We start from the raw sequence: 19331 nt of genomic DNA, 5'->3' as shown, positions 1-19331 counted from the left end.
GCAGATAGTAGCTCGAAAAAGAGCTTTTCTGTCTTCAAATCATAGCCACCGAGTGACTGGAAACAAGAGTTGGAAAGGCAGAATAGATGCATCCTGCAATGCTTGGCTGATTAAATGCCTTCACAGAGCTGAGATAAAAACTGCAAGATTCTGACACTTCTTTTTTTGACCTTTATGAAACAGGCACACTGTAGTGAAAGACAGCCTCATATCATCCCAGACCAACAATCAGATTAGCTTTATTTGCTCAAGAGAGTATATTTACATGCCAGTATAAAACATTTGACAACAGCTGAACTAACATATGCAGCAAAGTTTGGCAGCTGAAGGGCAAATAATTCATTAGCAAAGATGAATGGAAAGTTTTTACTTTCTTTCTTGCCAAATAGTGCCAGCTGGCCATGACAAAACTGTTTATGAAACTGGAGATTTTTCTTCACTAAATCAATTTTTCCTGAGCAATTTTTTAAATGAGAGAGTTTGGGGGTTTTGTGTAAAAATAACCTTTTGCTGCAAAAAGGAGAAAATTAAGGCCCAAATGATTTTCAAGGTCAGCTAATAAAAAGCTGATTTTTTTTGGCTCTATCATGATGTGAGAAAAAATTATGGTATATATATAAACCAAAATTCTTTTGAGTCTATCAAGTAAACAGCTGGTAAAAATATTTTTCGTGGTTTTCTATGATTTTCTGTGTTGTCAAGAGTAAAAAGCATTCTTAATCTAACAAAAGCTAGAAGGTGTAACATTATAAAGCTTCTTGAAATCTAGCCTTCATATACTGACTAGGGCCATTTTGGTTCTGTCAAAGTGCAACTGGTCATGCATTTTGTGCAGAGAAATAAGGGATAGCTTTACTAGCATCTAGTAGCATGAAACAGTCCTAAGCCTCTCTCGTGCTCTAGCTAAGGCTCTGAAAGGCTCTATCACTTGTGATACTTAAGATTTAAGGCTTCTCTTGATGAGTGTTACAGATTTAATCTATCACGCATTGACCATGAAGCTGAAGCTGATTTTATCTGTATGAATATTGTGAAGGAATTTGGAGAGAGGTTGACCCAAATCATTGGTTCAGTTGAAGTCATTTGAGGCTTTGTTCAGATCTACATGCTAGTGCGCCCTGTGCCATGTCATTGGGTTTTAGTCCCTTGACCGTCTGGACTGGACAGCTGTTGGCACATGCTCTTTGCTGTCTGGGGAGCGTGACTCTTTCTTTTCCATGGGTTAGTAACCTCAGTGCTGAATCTAGGCTAGGTATTTTGAAGTGCTCCCACACTTCATAAGGCTGACACTCTCACCCTAGATGCACACATTGGAGCTAGTGAGGCATGTGGTAGACCCAATGACTTTGAATTATTGTAAGTAACCTATCTTTTCTAAGAGAGAGAAAGAAGTAAGGGAACAGAGCAGTTTGGTAAAGATGGAAATGATAAATCCATTTAATGACAGTTCTGAGCCTTCTAATTTTGTTTCATTCAATACAGATGTTAAATAATTCTTTCCAACATTATCCCAAAACTTTTGTGTTCAATGTGTGTTTTCAGACTAAAACCTCAGCCCTATATCTGAGTGAGGACAAACAATCCATTTAAAGTCTCTGCTTACTGGATTCAGAGGCAAATATTTAATCTCAGCTTATTCTCAATCAAAGAGACCTTGGGTCTGAGCATAAGCCCTCAATACACAAGACACTACTGCAATCTTAAGGTAAATAACTAGGTTGCTATCTCATTACTAGAGAGAGGTCAACAGGACTTCAGGATAGTCTCTATATATTAATTCCTAGAACAGAGGCACTAATCTCAGCATGTCTGATCGTGCAGGATTAAAAAAAAAAAAAGGCAAATATTCTTTAGGTTATGTTGAACAGAAATTACTAAGGACAGACCTTTTTTCTCTTTTCTTGCTCCCTTCTTTTTTCTCTTTTCTTGCTCTCTTCTTTCTCATAAACTGAAAAGAAGTGAAACAAAGCTGAAACATTCACTTTCAATAAAAGGATATATTGATTTAGCCCAGATTTTTCCTCTGCTCAAAATCAGTAATTCCCAATAATGGCTACAGTCTAATCAATAATGAGGAGATATCTTAAATAATCCCCTGAAGGACTATATTTGCCCTTTATCCCCAGCCTTGATTACACCTATTGCATCTCTTACAAAACATCCTTCTTACTTCACCATCTCCTAGTGGAAATGTAAACAGCTCTGCTGAATTACAGCATTTTTTATGGAACTTAATTTGCAACTTTGATTCCAACCTCTTTTTTTTGTCTGTGTTGTTCTTTCCAGGGATGAGAACTAAGAAGAAATTTCTAGTTCTAAAAGCAGAAGGAGATTTGCCTACTGACTGAACTATGAAAAGAATAAAGTGCTTTCTTCACCGGGGAAAGCTTTCCTTATTTTCATACCTGCAGAATTCAGCCTAGCTTTGTTATAATTGCTGCCATGTTTTTATCTTCTCCTCAGGAGTGTGAAGTGAGAAAACTGGGCCTTAGTGATCTAGGCAAAGATCTTGGCACAAGAAACCGAGGCATTAAGCAGGGAGCAGGGGATATATCCACTAATACTCTGGGATGGGTAAGTAAAAGTGGCTCACTTGTGTAAGCTGACTGAGTCACATCAATGTGAAATGATTTTATGTGAAAGAAATGCAAGACAGTCAGGCTATCTTCCTGGTTACATGAACAACCAAGATAGTGGCAACTCTGAACCTGCTCCTCTTCTAGGATAGGTAATTTCAGTTATGTGTTCCTTTCAGACAACATCATCAGCATTGCAACCCAAATAAATTGGGCAATTGGCACTGCTAATCCTCCTATGAATTACAATGTGCTCGCAAGAAACATTTTCTCTGGTGACAAAGCAGCTTTTTAAAAGATTTTGCCTCCAGCCACTCATTCCCATGCTCCTGCAACAGGACTCATTGCATCATGACAGCCTGAGTGAAATGATCCAGCCCTTTGCTGGTGGGACTCATTTTCCAGTTGTTTTCTACTGTGGATGAATTTAGTGACCTAGTTTACAGTGTGGCCTCACAATTACCCATCAGCACAACCACAGGGATGGCCCATGGTGGGGCAGAGAAGGAGGGACAGGGGACAGGGATAGGGACTTTTGAAACAGTTTGGTACTGAATAGAGCATTGCCCCATAATGCAGCATGGAATCACAGCTCCTCAGCTGAGCCCTGGTCTGCCCCAGCACATCATCACTGATGACTCCAGCAGAAATCGTGGCAGAGTCAAAGCATGTATCTTCCTGGTATCACGGGCCCCCCAAGATTAACAGCTTTTTTACTGACTGGAGCTCCTTATTTTGCCATGGCCAGAGTGTGCTACATTAAAAGCACACCCTGCCACAAATATAGCACTCCCATTAAATTTACGTAACTGACAGGCTTTTTTTCTCCCTTGGAACTGAAAAATGTATTTAAAATGTTCTTGAAGTAACCCATTTCCAACAGACTATATATGTCCACTACTTCAAGTAGGTGTCTCAGACTAATTCTTTTTGGCCCATGCAGCTTTTTGGGGGTAAATTTCAGATGACACCTATATAACTATGGAGCATATATGTACACATTCAAGGACTTGAAGTGGCCTGAATAGGCAGAGCACACACTGAACTTCAGTATCTTGTATTTCATAAGAACATCCTTGGTGCAGGCTTCTCTCTCTCTCCTGTGCCTTCCACATCCTGCCCATCAGGAGGAAGTGCTGTGTGTTGCATGCCTGTGTGCAGGTTTCCACAGTAAGACAAAAATGTCACCAGATAGATACCTAAGACTCTCTCTGCACTTCTGAGGAGCTGAAATTTATAGAAGTGCAAAAAAAAAAAAAAAAAAAAAATCACAACAGTGTCAGAAATTCCCTTCTGTCCTCTGTGAGAAGACCACTTTTATCAGCCTCTACAATGGACATCAGGTAAAGGGAAGGCAGATGGTTTTTACAGGGAGTGTGAGCACAGAATCCAGGCTAGCAATTGCCTGAATCCTCCAAGACTTATCAGCAAGCAGCACCAGAGCAGGCTGAAGGTTTGGACTCCTCTTAAATATCAGGTGTATTTGTTTCACTTTGAAAAAATTCAGTTCAGGGCAGAACCAAGCCATATTACTAGAATCACAAGACAGCTGGAACTTAGATACAATTTATTGCTGTAGCTGCAAATACCCTTAATATGAAGTGTACCAGTTTTATTTGAAGACATGATGACCACACTTATTGCATTTCAGAAGTGCTAATATACTAAATCCCTTGCAATGCAAGGAAAAAGTACCCTTACCTAGTTAAACTCCCCTCATAAAAATCTTGAATAGACTTGAATGGTGTATTAGATACATTGGTACATGTCTAGGTAGCAAAGCTTGTTAAACATGAAAGTTTTTGCTTGAAAGGAAGTTCTGATGAAATATGCTTTCATCTTCAAGTCAAAAGTAAAAAAGAAAAAAAATGATTTCCCAAGAACAGAATCATTAAAACAAGTGGGTTTTGGACAACTCAAGGTACCTATTAGAACAACAGCATTAAAAATACAAGTTCTAAAAATGACCTTCTATTCTCACATACCATTTAGATTTTCTTGAACTGACATTTTCTAGTAAAATACTGTTCTTTCAGAGTTTTCAGTTGGCTCTCTGAAATAGCTCTGTCAGACCCTGTATGTGCTGACTCAAATTGCAAAGCATGCAGTGCTGAAGTATTGTTCGATTCTCTTTTCTGTGAAGCAGCTGCTGAATTTTTCTCCTTATTAATACTGCAAACTGCAAGAGAAGTTGAAGGAGCTGGTAGTGTAAGAAAGACAAATGGAATCACAGTGGAAAGGCACAATTACAGTCTTGCCACAGGCAATTCACACTACTTAGCTTTAGGTGGAGACCATACCTGGCCGGTCTTCCCTGGCTCTGCCTGAAGTCAGTGGCTTCCACAGAAAGACTCACAGCCAGGCCCTAATGTAACCACCCAGAATCACCTGCTCTCCACTCTCTACTGTGGGAGTCTAGAGAGACCAGGCAGATTACATTATCTGGCTTGTTAGGTACCTAAACTTGGATAGTGTGAGTGCTAGCGAGTGTGAAAAGATAGCTAAGGTGCAATTACTCTTTCCAAACGACCCTGGAGCTCCATACTACGATCTTAATAGCACCTTTTGAAAGTCTGGGGTTTGTAATTGTCAAACTGTATATGATTCTTTTTAGGACTGACTGTAAGGGAGGTTAAACAGTTTTTGATGTATTTCTTTTATGGTGTAAACAAGCTCTGTGATCTTTCCCCTTCTTCCCTTTGATAGTAGCAGAATAATATTTTTACTATTCTGAAAGACCCCTCTACTTCTTCCCTCATGGCCCTGCTGGATAACACTTGCTAATAAGAAACTTCTCTCCCTTGCCTTGTATTACAAGCCTCCAAACCATTCCTTACCACTAAGTAGAGATTTATGCTTGTGCTCTTGGGGACCTCAGTTTGTTTTGGGGTGCTCGGCACAGTGAAAGCATACCAGTATACTTACATAAGAAGGAGATGCCAGCATGGTTTTGGGGTAAATCGCAGAGCTTTCAGGACACTGGTCAAACTGAAATAGGTGAGTCAGACAAAAGCTGCTTATGGATCCCTTGTGGTTTGGTTCGATTTCATGGTGGTTTCTGGATTCTATTTGAATACCAGAAATTCAGGGAAACTTGAATGAGGGGCATTTTTATACTGCCTGTACAATTGTCTTACAAGTCATGGCCTTGGAATTTTGCCTTCCAAGAGTGGAATTAAAAGTTGGGTGAAATTTGCTCTTATGCCCATTTTAGTAAGGCTTCTGTTGAGTGTTAACTCATCCTGAGGGACATCAATGCTAAAAGCAGTTTCAAGCAGAGGACTGGCTTGCGTCTCTGGTCCTGACCACTAGGCTCATAGAGTGCTCTCGAGGTAAGAGAGTCAATGTTGCACCAAAGATGCCCTGGGAATGCCCCTTGCTGTTCGTTAGGCTCAGCCCTTTGCACCCACTCGACAGTGAGCTGGCTTTTCGTTCAGTGGACAGTCCAGCTGTGTCATTTGGTCCAGCAGCAAAGCCAGCTTGGAAGTTCCTGCCTTCCCCACATCCCTTTGGTCTAGCTGCTCGCTTTTACCTCTGCACCACTGTTTCTCTCTTTCATGGCTGTACAACAGTGTTTTTGCTGCTGGGAAGAATACACTGAGTTATGCTCTCACCATGACTGCAAAGCCTGGTGCCAGCCATAGGATTTGGTCTGACAGTATGCAAATAAATCACTTTCCATGAATATTCTTCCTTCAGTCAGCTGTTAAGAGGTTCAGATTTCTGAACTCTTTAGGTTAGACGTCACTGCATATCAAGCAACATATACAATGGAAACTAGATTTACACAACATATGAACAAGAAAAGCAAAGTTTGTTACTAACTCAGGTTAGAAGTTATTTCTGTTGGCATACAAATTTGGAGATGAAAGTAAGCCTGGATGAGGGCACCCGAAAGCCTGCTTGCTGGAATCAGAGAAAGGCATTTCTCATCACTAATCAACTTGCAACTCTTACTAGATGTTGTACCATCTGAGAATTTAATGATTATAAGGTGTTAGGCCGAGTTTTTCAAAGCTATGTTTGAGACTCAAATGTTCAGTCACCACTGAGATGAAAGATGGAAATACTAACTGTATAATTACTGCAGCATGAGGAGTAAGAGAGGCCCGTGAATGAGGAGAGCACAGTGACAGGCAATGGAATAGGACTGACAATACAATGATGACAATATTAATACCGATATAATTTAATACAGATAATTTGCTGGAAGGTGTCATCATTTTTTTTCCAATGAAAGAATCCCTAGAAACAGGGAATCTTTATGGAGATGCTGTACACTCATTTCTAATTTGATTCACTGTTAGCTTAATCATCAAAAGCAGAATTTTCTTAGTAAATATTTTAGGTTTGGATTTCAGGTATATGGCAGGTTATTATGCTTAAACATTTAAAATGTAGCTCTTCAGGTGGAAAAGCCTGAAGTAGAGTTGGATGGAAACAGATTCAGCAGCTACTGAACTGTGTTTCAGTAATAATGAATATTTTCTTAAAGTGATAGCTATTATCACCAGGCTTAGGGATTAAAAGTATTTTATATACGTTTTCCAATTTATATACAGGTTGTAAGGTAGATTAAGCTGGATATGTGGATCCTATTTTTTTCTAGGGGAGGAAACAAGAACAGGTCTAAATCTTTCACCACTGACTATTTATTTGCTTTGATGGGTTCTCATCTGGAACATGAGCTATACCCCTCCCTGTTCAGTGTCCCATGTAGCTGTTTTTCAGCCTTGAGTTTTCTCAGTAAAAATAATCCAACGCTTTTTGCATTAAAGGCGGGTCTTCACTGCTAAAGCGCACCTTTGCCACTGGATGGGGCTCTCAACACACAATTGACGATCCTAAAAAACGGCCACATTCATGTCAGAGTCTCCGCACTTACAAAATGCGAGGTGCAGCGGCAGGCATTGTGCATCTGAAATAACCCAGAAGGGAAGAAGTGGAATCCAATTCCGCATGCACGTTAAAATAGTGCAGGAAGGTAGTTGCTCACATTTACTCCTTCAAAATATAGTTTATTTATTACCATTTGTGTTAACTATACAGAAATGGATGAGATGGTAGCACTGAAAGTATGTACTGCATGTGTACATGGCTCAAAGCAATACTGCATACCTACTAACATTATGGAGGCTAACATGAGGTCTCAACAGGCAGTAAAACAATAAAGAAATCAGAAATAAGGGATGTTTTAATTCTGTTCCTTCACATTTCTTCTAGGGTGTTTCATTTTAGGTATATGTATAGTCCCTGTAACCATAGTACCTGAAACCCATATGGCTTTTATTTTCTCTTTAGAAGTAGAGAGATACATTTATTCCCATTTTACAGTTAATGAATCAACACAGAAAGGGAGTGTTTTGCTAGAGGTCACAGGGGGAATTCATAATAGAAAGCAAACAGTGCGAGCCTGCCAGGCACCAGCCTTGTGCCACAAGCACACCAGCACAACACCCTCCTATGGTCTTTTAGGTATTCAAATACAAAGAACTTTTTCATCATCTTCTGCATTAGGGGAAGTCTTTTTTGCCACTTCTAAATATTGCAGATGACTCACTCACATTGCTTATTTAAAAAAAACCCCACAATTTAATTTCAATTTGAGCATGTAATGTTGCACACGGAACTGCGCAAAGCTGCAAATTCTGCAGATACACTGCTCAATATATGGTGCAGATTGAAGCTTGTGAGTCAGAATAAACACACGAGGGAGCTGCATAGCCTGTGATGACTTCTAACTTTAATAAGGAACAAATAGGAAGGCAGCAGAAACAGTTCTGCTCCAATGCACATTTTACCCGTGGCACTTCTATTTCTTCTGCTTTTGCTGTGAAGTAATATGGAAGAACTTATATTAGTTTTTTCAGCTGAGGGCTAGGGCATTTTGGTGTCTACCCTCCCGTCCCCCACTGATGTTTTTTGTGTATGCTTGTTCTTCAGCTTCAGTTGCCACTCATTTTTCCTCATGTAGCCTTGCATATTTTCTGATATGGCAGGCTTAACGCTACTAGATAGGATGCAACACACATGCACTTTCACAGTGCTAAAACCGCATTCCTGGTTTTGGTGATATCTTTGCATCTTTTTCCTTTCTCAAGTCTTGAACTGCTGCCATTTTGGAGAAAAGAAAAGCAACAGAAATCTAATTTCCTAAAACCTAGAAATTAAAATTCACTCCTGAATAGTTTGAAACTGATGTCAAATGGAACACAGCTGGCTGTAAGGTATTTCCCAGCTCTCTCCATGGAGCCGTTTTCACCTTGCGACTGCTCAGTAGATGTCTGTTTTCCCATTTTGGAGCCTTGCAACACACTATCCCCTCACCAGCAGTGGTGTTCTTCCTTCTGATCTGTCCTACCATAAAGAAACTTCCTGTGACAGACCTATATAAAATATTATAGGAAGTTTGTATACTTTGAGGCTTGCAGACCAAAACTCCACAAATTATATATTCATAGCAATTATGAGCCTCAGGATAATCTGTCACGACAGAGTTATTTCCAGAGAGAAAATTCAAGGATCAAAGGTAATGAGTGCTGTTGCAGAATCAAGAGACCCACTGGAGAAATGGAGACCACAGCCAACTATTTCCTATACAAGGAAAGACAAGAAATTAGAAGAAGTCTCAGCTTCCAAAATTCTTTTAGGTTTACTTATATCTTTCAGTTATCAAGTTTCAACAATCAAAACACATTTTCTGTGGAAAAATACTGGAATTTACAGTAGAGCACAGAAGAGCTGCTGGCACACTGGGTTGCTCAGGGATGAACGTGAAGGCTGCAGGTTCTCAGGCAAGTAAAATATTAGGTAGTTGAACTGTGGTTAACCAAAAATGCTGACAAGCAGCATCTCTTAACCAAGTGGTCACTCCACAAAATCAGCCATTGTCAGCCTCGGTTAGGCATTGCCCCTTCCTGTTATTCTTTATTGTGGAAGTGACCTCTGCATAGCCATTGCTTTAGGCAATGGATAATATAATCCCTTGCATAAACTTCCTTAACTCCATCTTGAAGAAAGTTAGATTTCCTCATCTGCTCAAATTCTTGTTGGAAGGCTCACCCAGAAACTCACTGGTGCTATGGCTCGAAACTTCATTCTGGCATTCAAACCGAGCTTATTAATGGCCATTGCATATGCATTGTCTTGTACCAGCCTTGCCTCAGCATGGACTTAGTAGTGTTCAGTAACTACTCCTAAGCAGCAAGCAGTTAATAACCTGCCATCAGCCTAAGAGTTTCCCCTCAGCATAATTTACTGCTTTCTTGCCTAGTGCAAGTCCATTACCCACTTAATTTCTCGGTTAATCCCCAATATTTCTGAGTAGATTAGGAATTTCCCACATAGCACTCTGCCAAATATATCTGACCATTTGAAACGTGCACTGCTGGGTCACAGGCAGTATGAACTCAGTTTTGAGGAATCTATTTCTAGTCAACCCATATTCTAGTTATTCCATTTCTGAGGAGTTTCTTCTTTAGCTCTTTTTTTCAGAAGTGTTACACACTATTGAGACTAGAATAACAGTCTGGCTTTTGGCCGGATTACATATTTCCCCTTTCTTGAATGTAGCTACTATATTTGCTATTTTCCAGCAGTACTGTATCACTCGTGACTCAACAGATTTGTTGAAAGCCCTCCCACTAGCTTTGTGTGCCAGCTCCTTCAGATTTCTGTGATAGAGGTTATCCGATACAGCATTACTAAATGCAGAATATTAAGCTCTCTGGATTTTGCTTCTTCCTCAAGCTGATCATTTCCATTTCCACACCTTCCCTGTTACTAGACAGCCTGCTTTATCAAAACATCATCCTCTTACTGAAAATCAAGCTAACATTTTTGCTTTTTTATAGCAAATAGTCACTGGGCTCAGATTAGAGACTATTCTTGTGGCATGCAAGCTTCCCCCCTCCTTTTTCTCAAAAAGTTACAAGGTTACAGGCCTATTACTGTTTCTTTTCTTTTCTTCTTAATGGTGATAGGTGAAAAGCTCCTTGTAAGAGGGTGTAGTAGATTACTGAAGGATTTTAGTGGTGCTGTCTAGGTATAAAACAAAACAACCTCCCCAAACCAACCAACACACAAACAAAATCCTCATACGCTGTTCATAGAAAAATATTTTTGTCAAATGGCTTATTCAGTCACATCTAAACTCTGCCATGACCCATGTCCGTGGATCGTGTATGCTGCTACGCAGAGCAGCATTTGACATCTGAAGGATGTATTTTTAGTGGCAGAGTGTTTGGAATAGTTCAGTTATGAACAGTACTTTCCAAGGATACAGCTTCTCAGTGTAATGATTTCATCTGTTTCCTTGGGGGAATTATGTGATGAATCCACATAGAGTGTCTGATTGCATTTACCACCTGCAGGTGTTTTTAAAGTCCTTTCTTGTTAGGAACTTAAGAGCTACGCTTACCAAATGGGTCTGATTATGAGTTTTAGAAAGGATAGTGAATTATTTCTCATCTTTGGGTATTACTGTAAAAAAGTCTGTTGATACATATCACTTGTGTATGCAGTTTACTATAGAGTCATACCAACAGTGAAATATATTTCTACCATGGGTGCTTTATTATACGAGAAAGCTGAGTTTCTGAATGACCCCAAATCTACTTTTTAAATAGTCTGCAGAACCAACTATGGCTACGGTAATAAACCTCTCTGCAGAAAATGTTGTGCTTTCTGAAGATTCCATAACATACACATTTTGAAAGAGGTTTACTTGCACTTGTTCATCATGTCTGTTCACATTTAAGTGAAGAGGGATCTTTCCCTGGTATTACAGGATGCCGTTCTATCTGTTATAGCTTGCTCAAACCATTATATACTATGCAGTTGAGAAGTAGAGTAACCTTTCCAATATTTTACACTTTTATGTTAGGCTATGCATTCCCCTGTTTTTAGACCTGTGACTTAATTTTTTTGTGTAGGAGACCTCTACTTGCTTGTGGAGCAAAGAATACAAGAGTAGGACAAACTCTCGTGGACTTGTTACATTAATAATCATCATTAGGATGTCTTGCGTCTATACAAACTTAGACAAGTGCTTTAAAACTAAGCCAGCAATTAAATCCCTGTAGGTGCTGTAGTAGGAAACTTTTTTGCAGACTTCTGCACAGCCTGCAGATGCAGCTGAATGGATTTTCACAAGAAAAGCTGATTAGCTGTCAACACAGTAGCTTCCTTTTATTTTGACTTCTTCCACACAGTGGCCCTATGATTTGGCAAATTGTGAGTGCAGCCACAGAAAACCACAGAAACCTCTAGGTAGTCTGAACATTACAGAACTTACTGGATCGTCAGTTCTGCAATGGAGCCCTCTAGGAAACTTCAAATACTGCAGTCCTCCAAAGACAGATCAACAGAACAGGCCTCTTATAATGGAGATCTATGTTGGAGCACTTTTAAAAGCAATGCTTGTAAACTTGAGGATTATGAAATGCAGCAGGAAAAGAATTATGATCAGCAGAGCATATCCCCCTTAGATTGTTCTAAGTAAAGAAAGGCACTAAAATAGCTGTGACTACAGTTTGCTCTGCTACTATGAAATGACTGTTGTCTTGATTTGTTAGGTTCTGCAAACATGAATTCTCAAATTATCAACTAAGCTTTGTTTCCTTTTCCTGAAAAGAGCAATTTTGACAAAATATTTCAACGCATCTGACTTTCAGAACATACATTGGAATTTAAATGGTGGACGGGATTGTATTAGATACTTTACAAAAATAACAGCTATAATAAAGGTTTCCTGTAATGATGCCTTTGTAACGGCTTACCTCATATAGTATGTTTTCATTTGGTATCACATTGCATTATGAAGACGTTTAGGTATTTCAGTTTATTCTTTCTTCTCCTTTGAGAGTCTGTCAAAGAGTGGAAGTGAGAAAAGTGGGCTGAACCACAATATGTCTTAAACCAGGCTTATGTGACTCCCTGCTCTCCATAACATGCACAGAGCTATAGGACACCTGGCTCTCGGTACAGCCATCCCCCGACTTTCATGCATGTTCCAAGTAGGTGCGTTTTCCTTCTAAACTACAACAAGTCAACCTCGATGCCATTTAGGTCTTACACAAACATAGGACAATGCTGCTCTCGCTGGCAGCAGTGAAGTAAAACCCACTCTGAAAGCTGAGTGGGAATAGGACCAAGTTCCAGTACATCCCACCAGGGATTCTCCATGTACTTGGTTTAAATCACTTTTCCTCTCACGTCTGTGTTTTCAGAGCTGTGGGCACAAGGAAGCAGTGAGGAAAAGTCACCTAATACCAGTGTTGCTTTGGAGTTTCTTTTGTTCAGACTAACATTAATGGGTCTGATACGTCCTAAGGAACTGATGCACAACCTTTTATAAAAAGAGGATCACTTGTGGGGGCATCAGCTTCTTCTCTTCTTGGATGAGAGTATTAAAAGGAACACAGAAACTGGTTCCAGCTCTCTCCAAGTTCCTCTCTAATTCTGGTTAATTATATCAGTGTGCAAACTGGTGATGTTTTTGTCTTAATGAAAACAAAGATGAACAACTTCTGCATGGAGATATGATATCTGCAAGAAGCTGTAACTATTTCTTGGCTATATTCATTTTACATTTTCTTCACATCATGATACATCTCAGAGGGACTAGCCTTTCTGGTCATGGGAACTGGAACCCAGCTTTGGCTCCAACTCCCTTTTCTAGAAGTCTGTGAGGCTACGGTGGTAGCTCCAAGTCTTAAGAAGCAGGTTGCATGCATACAAAATGGAAGTGTCTCAATTCCCATGTTCCCCACCCATGTACACAAAAATGGCAAGGTGTAGCTGTAAGGCAGAAGAAATATGTAGGCTCATTAGGAGCCTGTTAGGGAAATGTATGAAGCCTGGTAGCTTTTGGCTGTCTTCTCCAAAGCAAAGTCTGGAGGCTGGTCTTGATAGAGTGACACAGCTCTTGAGAGGTACTGAGGATGACAAAATGTAGACATCTGCATCTGAGATGATTAACTACAAAAGGAGTCTAGAGTGATGATAGAGAGAAAGAGGATCTTTTATGGCATGATTTATCTCATTCTGAAGTGGATAACTGTGTCATTGACTATAAAAGGAGCTAAGGATGAGCAGCTCCGATGCACACAAAACACTACAGATGTCTAAAGTTAATTAAGAGTAATCCTCCTTCATTTCTGATAACTTTTATGAATGCTGGGGGCTGCACACATGAGAGACTCCCAAACTAGCTTTCCTATGGATAGAAAGGCAGCAGCACTGACAGGACAACTGTTGTCAAATTGTGGGTTGAAAGCTTAGGCTTTGAGTGTACACTTGCAATGAGTAGCCCCAGTCTCAGCATTACGTAATCAAGCTCACTCTCTGTTTCTTAAAGTAAAGTAAAACTGGGAATATAATACACTAATTACACTTCTCACTTCAAATTATTTTCAGTAGTACTCAGACCTTTAATCATGATCTTTAAGAACTGCGGGACCAGAAAATGCTTTCTGCTTACTGAGCTGTGTCAGGCTGTGTTTATTTTGTTTTATTTCTCCCAAGAGACACTATAGTGGGTTATTATCTCCCTCTATAGCAGCATCTGATTTGTCCACTGCTAATTTCAGTTTCTACAGTCCAATAGCTATGACCACATAAGCTAAGTAGTTTCAGAATTAAGTTAACTATTAAAATTCAGCTGATGTTATGTCATAAAGATGTTATAAAGATAATGGGGCAGAATTCAATCTTGGTTCTTTATTTCCGCACAATATATTCCGTATTTCTAAAATTCTTATTCTTGTTCTGACTTAGCCTGCTACATGGAACCAATCTATACATGAGCCATAAAACATAGCAGTGGGTCCATAAAAAGAGCAAAATATTAAACTTTTTTCACCTTAGCGAGACAATCTCATGAATCTAAATAAATATCCTGTAAGTAATAGAGGCTGGAATAGGAAGTTTAATAACACTACATTAAGGAAACATATTGATATTAAGAGAATTAGCTGAGTGCTTCAAAGCTTGTAACACCACACTTTGTATTCAAAACTCATCTTTCTTCATGAGGCTTCATTTATGCTAAGTAACAAATTTTAGTCTGAGTTTTCTCCAAAGCAGGAATATTCCTAGATCCTTACTCCAAGCTTGTTTCACCTGCTCACATAGAGGTGTGCACTCCTCTTAAATGAGTGCTAATAAATAGGTTTGCTTTGAATGCAAGAGGAAGTCAATGCAAGAGATTCACATAGGATACTAGAATTTAGCACTGAATTATGCATGCATCCAGATAAGCAGAGTCAGCTCGTACATGGTATCAAAGCCTTATTTCTGGAAAGATCTAATAATATAATGAAGACATTATTCATTAAGAGGCTAAAAGAGTTGCCAGTTTAAAATGCCAGCTGCAGAGGGGTTTTGCATTACACAAGGTAAAGGTATAAACAAGACGATAAAATATAAGACGGGCAAAAAGTAACTGGAATTTTTGATACTTCTTTGTCCTCTTCTTGTGATGGTACTGGTCTGAGTTTGGTAGAAGGAACTCCAGCACTGGGTGACACCAGCATTCACAGAGAGGGTACTTGTTGGAAAACACTTTCAAACCACTGCTACCTGTTAATGTATTTCAGATGGAAGTCCCTCCCCAAATGCACATAGTGTTTTGTTTAGACCATCCATCTCAGGACAGACTGACAGATGGGGAAAGCATCCTTATGTCACAACACACCTTTTTTTACAACTCTGCCAAGGCTTAATGTTGAAGTAAGAAAAAAAATGTATTGAACAAAACTTAAAGCCAAGCTTTTGGGTATGAGATTAGAAGCAAAAGATTGCAAGCAAAATAAATATGAAAACACACTTCACCTCAATTTAACAGTACATTTGTGTACTCTGGCCTTTAAGAAGCCATTAGAGAGGATCTTCTTCTGGATGATGTACTTAGTTTCAGCACTCTTTTCTTGATCCTGAACTATTTAAATACCCTGATGATTAGAGACTAAATTACAAATGTAAATGCCTTTACAGCTCTTCTCCAAAACCAGCTGTTTCCAGTGATTTCCATCCATCTTATTACACTTAATCTGCTGGATGAATGTAATATGTAGGCTATTGCAGAGATTGTTAATAAGCTGGGTCACTCCAGAGTTTAAATCCAAACTCTGCCCTCCCTGCCGGTACACTTTACTTAGCTGCTGACATAACCTTAAGAACATTAAACATGACTCTGGTTACATACATATTTTGTGAAGCTCAATGTCTCTAGTACATTACCAGTTTTCTATGTTAACCGCACATGGCAATACAGATAATGCACTTTGCAACATAGCATTTTGGCCAAACACATTTCCAAACAGCACCTGTAATTTTTAGGGGTCTATTGTCAGATACAGTGAAGAGAATTAGTTACTCTGGGCCATTTGAAACTTATGTATATGAGTTGTTTCTCCCTGATTGTTTGCTGTGAAGACTTTATCAGAGTCCTCTTAAACTGGATGGCTGACACAAAGTTGTTCTGCTCTAGATCATGCAAAACAGAGTACTTTACAGAGTACGAGGTATGATATATAGCAGCTCCCAAGGAAACAAGCTGAACTGAATTCCTTTCCCCCTCACCCCCCATTTGCTCCTTGTAATCTCATCACAACTGACCACAGTAGTAAAATTTTATTTCATGGGAAATTAAACATGAGCTATTTTACACAAAGAACAATCTAAGCTGAAAAACTTGCAGTCATTACCTGGAGTCTGAAGTGGGTGACTTTCTTTGGTGGTCCAAGTAATAGAATGGAAATATTATCTTAAGTGTCCAGGTGGGTGAAATGCTTGTTTCATCTACATCTAAAGCTGTGATCATCATATCAGTTCCTTTAAAGCAGTCCTCAAATCTGTGGTACAATTTCACTGCAATTAGTAAGAATAAGCCTGACTAATTAAGGACTGACCTGGATGAAACTTTCTCACAGAAATTTAAAACATGAATCATGCTCTCTTTTTAGACTAAAAAAATTCTGCATTTATCTTTTCAATATTCACCATATTATTTCTTAACCTGAAAACAGAGTTACGTGAATATCATAAACAAAACTCTCTCTTTCTCCCATCTTCCCCAGATCCCTGAAACTGCCCTGGATATTCAAGAAAAATGCAAAATAATTCAAGAACTCACACAAAACTCTAATTAAAGTCAAACCTTTTGAATTCCTTTGATGAGCAAACAAAACTGCAGCTATTTTTAGAAAAAAAGCAGCAACAAACCCTCTCCCCCCAAAAATCAAGGAACCTCTTTATGTCTAGAGGCAAAGCTTAGAATTAAGATATTTTGTTTATCTTTTCAAACAAAGTATAACAGATGGCAAAAACAGCATGATAAGTTTTCCTACTGTAGGCTGAGAAAATACATTTCCTATAGCTAAGTCATGCTTTGTGATTCATACAGTTCAGAGGTCTGTGCTCAGAAGTATCATTTCTGATCAGAGAAAAAGAAGTCATAACTAAAACTTAAGATGCACATGCAGTCACAATATGCTTTATCTTGTGTTTAAGGAAAGCAGTATTAGGACATCATGTTGTGCCGAACCTCGAAAGCTTTGGAGCCTGTGGGCCAATTTCAGCCAGACTCATCAGAGGACCGAATGTTTCCAGGATGAAAAAAGTTCCAACATGTTTTATTGCTATTGATGGCTTGATGGTAAAGAGACAACCAGAGTAATGTGCCTCTGTAGCATGAGCTATCATTTGGCCAGCCATCATCTAAATGCATAGGGGAAGAGGGAGATAAGAGTATGTGGCACAAGCCCTTTGGAAATCGGGCATTGGTACTCCCACAGCTTACAGACCAACTCCTATATAGCATAACAATGCAAGAGCATTGATTAAGAGGGAACATATATGCTTGCAAGTCAACACCTCAAAAGAGAAACAGCTAATCCTCATTTCTCCCTTGGGTTCTTGCTTCAGAGTTTATAGAACTCAAAGTCTCCATAAAAAAAAATGACCATTTTAAACAACGGAAAAAGCTAGGGTAAATTTAACAGCACTATTCATATGCTTAAAATTAGCAGTCTACTCAAAATCTTTGATGGAATAGGAACAGGCTGCAGCCTACTGAAAAATATGAAGTATCAGATGTCCAGCAACCCACCTTCCAAATGGTTAACATTTGGCTGATTAACTCATGTCATTTTAACAGACTTTGAAAGGTGAGGCCTACCAAGGCAAACAAACAAAACAAAACAAAAACCTTGTAAGCTTCCAGTTGTAAAAATTGCTTTATTATATGCCAATTTCAGTAATATTACAGTTCTAGGACATGTCAGTAGAATTTCATCTGACAGGTTTAAAAAGCTTAGTAATACTAAAGGCAAGGCAGAGAGTTAGGGAAGGTGTCAAATCAGTAGAAGAGCTGAGTAACTCGAGTGGGTTGTAGGCACAGGCATTATATCGCTGTCTTTTCATTCCATAAACAATTTCATCTTCATTAAAGAGCATCAACATGTGTGATTCATTAGGGTGGAAAAAAAAACCAAAATACCTCTGAGCACTGTAACCCTCTAAGCTTGGCTGCTTCCATGTCTTATGAAGGTGAGGTCACGCTGTAGTCACTTCCTTAATGGGGAGGCTAATAAGGTGTATTTTCTCTCTCCTTTTTAATGACTCAACCTCATGATACCTATAAAAATGTAATATCTTTGAAACCCGTACCACATATGTCAAATTTGCTGGTGATTGCAATTTGGGGAAGAAAGAGAGGTGAAGAAGAGGGCCAGAGGCCATAATTGCCTAAATCTAGTTTCCTTTAGAAAATGGGCTAAAAGTATCAGGACAGAAGCTAAATATGTAGTTGAAGACAAACCAATTTATCTAATAGTATTTAATATGGGTTAAATGATTGTGCTAGGAGATCCTCATCCATACTGAACCAAATTTGGACAAGGCTATACGGATGTGCACTGAAAGGGAAGCTTGTTTTTTTTACATGTATTAAATGATAGTTTAAAGGAGAAGTAAGGGAAAACAAAGTTAGGTTTTCCATTTCTTTCTGTTCTCCAGAGGGTTCAGTCGATATTAAAAAAAAAACCAAACCAAACCAAAATACCCTCCCCTTGCCCCTTCAACCCGTAACACACACACACATACATAGTACAACAAAATTCCATACTAGGTGAGTTTTCCCGTGCTCTGAACCCTGACATAATGCAGCATTTCTCTCACAGTATTTTCTGGCTACAGTCACTTTTTCTTTTTTTTTTCAAAAGCAATATCTAGAGGAAAAACATCCTTTCAAAATTCTCTCATTTGTATGTATTGGCTACAGAAAGAAGTAGCTGAGGTCAAAGAACACAAGGCAAGATCCACTTAAGAGTTTCCAGAGAAGGTTGTTAATGGCTTATCAAATATTTTGCTGAAAATAAAATAGATCGCTAACTCACATAATGATCACTGTACTGGTGAGGAAACCAAAAGGTTGCTTCATCTGTTTGTTATTTTATTTTTAAAGTATGCCCTGCAGAAATATGTGTGTGTATCCATATCCATATATATGTATATATATATACACATATACATATATATAAAAGTCTCTGGCTATCTGTGATGCCTTTCCCTTTCCTACCCCTGTTCCCATATGACTTTGTACCTTCCATTACCAAATGTAATGCAAGTTACAGTTTATTAATACAGGTTTTGGTTAGGGAGTCTAGGGTCAGTTTTTGGAGGTCTTTGTTTTAACAAAGTCTTTGCACATTCATATTCTGGGTTATGGAGAAAGGGTGCATCTATTTCCCC

General features: G+C 39.0%; 1 protein-coding gene across 3 annotated transcripts in view; it reads right to left on the bottom strand.

The window, feature by feature from the left end:
- The window catches only part of TMEM47 (transmembrane protein 47), a 195977-nt gene that overhangs the window by 59241 nt on the left and 117405 nt on the right, over positions 1–19331 (bottom strand). For 2 of the 3 annotated variants that reach the window (XR_010385159.1, XM_064497774.1), the window contains exon 3: positions 1887–1948. Coding sequence is in view for 1 of the 3 variants with exons in the window: in XM_064497774.1 (XP_064353844.1) it covers positions 1887–1948 (62 nt within the window). In the remaining 2 variants the exon portion in view is untranslated. Of the gene's footprint in view, positions 1–1886; positions 1949–12355; positions 12443–19331 lie in introns of all 3 variants that reach the window. The other variant, XR_010385166.1, reaches the window with a different exon arrangement.

Source organism: Dromaius novaehollandiae, chromosome 1, assembly GCF_036370855.1.
Source record: "Dromaius novaehollandiae isolate bDroNov1 chromosome 1, bDroNov1.hap1, whole genome shotgun sequence".
In the NCBI taxonomy this organism is placed as follows: Eukaryota; Metazoa; Chordata; class Aves; order Casuariiformes; family Dromaiidae; genus Dromaius; species Dromaius novaehollandiae.
This window is presented reverse-complemented; position numbering and strand designations above follow the sequence as displayed.